This window comes from Pygoscelis adeliae, unplaced genomic scaffold, assembly GCF_000699105.1.
Source record: "Pygoscelis adeliae isolate BGI_AS28 unplaced genomic scaffold, ASM69910v1 Scaffold224, whole genome shotgun sequence".
NCBI classification, from domain to species: Eukaryota; Metazoa; Chordata; class Aves; order Sphenisciformes; family Spheniscidae; genus Pygoscelis; species Pygoscelis adeliae.
In genome coordinates this window covers 472,720-474,583 of record NW_008824657.1, presented here as the reverse complement: position 1 = coordinate 474,583, position 1,864 = coordinate 472,720, and the positions used below count along the sequence as shown (strand labels likewise).

General features: G+C 63.9%; 1 protein-coding gene across 1 annotated transcript in view; it reads left to right on the top strand.

Moving 5' to 3' along the window:
• Positions 1-1,864, top strand: part of ADAMTS15 (ADAM metallopeptidase with thrombospondin type 1 motif, 15) — a 26,072-nt gene that overhangs the window by 20,906 nt on the left and 3,302 nt on the right. The window contains exons 4-6 of the mRNA XM_009322603.1: positions 89-221; positions 898-1,065; positions 1,533-1,854. Coding sequence (XP_009320878.1) covers positions 89-221; positions 898-1,065; positions 1,533-1,854 — 623 coding nt within the window. The remainder of the gene's footprint in view (positions 1-88; positions 222-897; positions 1,066-1,532; positions 1,855-1,864) is intronic.

Below are 1,864 nucleotides of genomic sequence, written 5' to 3'. Positions count from 1 at the left end.
GGGAGCCCCGGTGCCCATCCTAGGGAGTTTGGGTACTGGCCGGGTTTGGGGGTGACCTGAGCCCCCCCCTTGCCTCCGTGCCTCGCAGGACCTGTGCGGGGCAGCCACCTGCGACACGCTGGGGATGGCGGACGTGGGCACCATGTGTGACCCCAAGCGCAGCTGCTCCGTCATCGAGGACGACGGGCTGCCCTCGGCTTTCACCACCGCCCACGAGCTGGGTAAGGCTCTCCCTGCTCTCCCTGTCCTCTCGGGAGGAATGCCAGGAACCAGCGAGGTTCAAAACAACCCTGGTTTCAACCTCCGGAAGATCAGACAATAACCGGCATCTGGTGACAGGGAAACTCCACCTCGGGAGATGAGACCCCCCCCGAGCCGGGTGGGAAAGAGCTGCTGAGAAAGCGAAAGGCTTTGCTGTTGTGGTTGCTACCTCGGCTGGGTTTCCAGGATTCAGGAGTCCTGAAATAACAGGCAGAGGGCACACCTACCTCCGGGGACACTTGCGGTGTTCGGTGGGAGGAGGAGGAAGATGGAGGGGGGGTCGAGCGCTGAAGTCTCCTTCGGTTTGCAATTTCCCTTGTCCTTCCTTTCCCGTGTGCTTTCCACATGCATGAAACAGCCGGGACAGAGTGCCGGAAAGCTCGCTGGCTCAGGGATGCTGCCGGCAGGGTGGCTCACGTGTGCCGGTCCTGCAAGCTCCCAGTGCCTGCGTGCGGTCCGAGCCAGGACACCGGTGTGCGGTGTCTCCTGGGCTGTCCACAGCCGCTGCAATCCTCGCAAGGGTCTGCCCCACTCCGTGCCTCAGTTTCCCCCATTGCAAGAAGCTGTGGGGGCCCTACTCTGTGTGCTGAGTGGGGTTATTCATGCTCCCCCCCCCGCCTTATTCCCCCCCCGCAGGCCACGTCTTCAACATGCCCCACGACAACGTGAAGGCCTGCGAGGAGGTCTTCGGCCGGCTGAAGACCAACCACATGATGTCCCCCACCCTCATCCAGATTGACCGTGCCAACCCCTGGTCAGCCTGCAGCGCTGCCATCATCACCGACTTCCTCGACAGCGGCCACGGTGAGCCCTCCCGCGCCCCTCGCCCTCTTACCCGTGTCCCTGCCCCATGGGAGCAGGATACGTCCCTGGGGCTGGTTACTGGGAGAGGCTGATGGGCTGCAGAGTTAACTCTTTTCGCCCCTCTGCAAACAAAGTTAGAAGGAAATGGGGGGGTTGGCAGCGCTTCTGCATCGGCCGGGCTTCCTCAGTGCCGGGGTGTCCCCAGCAGTGACGTCTGCCCTGAGGCTGCCGACATGGCTCTACCCAGCGTCACCGAGAGAGGGAGTCACTTGGGTCTGGGATGCAGCTGACCTCGAGGGCATCCCTGGGGTAGCACCCGCTCCCGCTGGCTGCGTGCGGCTGGGAGAGCTTTGGCCGAATTACCGGCAGCCATCCCTCAACCTCCCCACAGCAATGCTCTCCCTCCCCACACTGGTCCGTACAACCCCCCGAGGACCCGGTAGACCCCCCCATCCCCGCTCCCACAGGAGACTGCTTGCTGGACCAGCCTACCAAACCCATCCCGCTGCCCGAAGACCTGCCGGGGACGAGCTACAGCCTGAACCAGCAGTGCGAGCTGGCCTTCGGCGTGGGCTCCAAGCCGTGCCCATACATGCAGTACTGCGCCAAGCTCTGGTGCACGGGGAAGGCGCGCGGGCAGATCGCCTGCCAGACCCGTCACTTCCCCTGGGCGGACGGCACCGGCTGCAGCGAGGGGCGCTTCTGCTTGAAAGGCGCCTGCGTTGAGAGGCATAACATCAGTAAGTACAGGGTGAGTACCTGCGCCGTGAGCCCAAAAACATCCTGCGGGGTTGCCCCG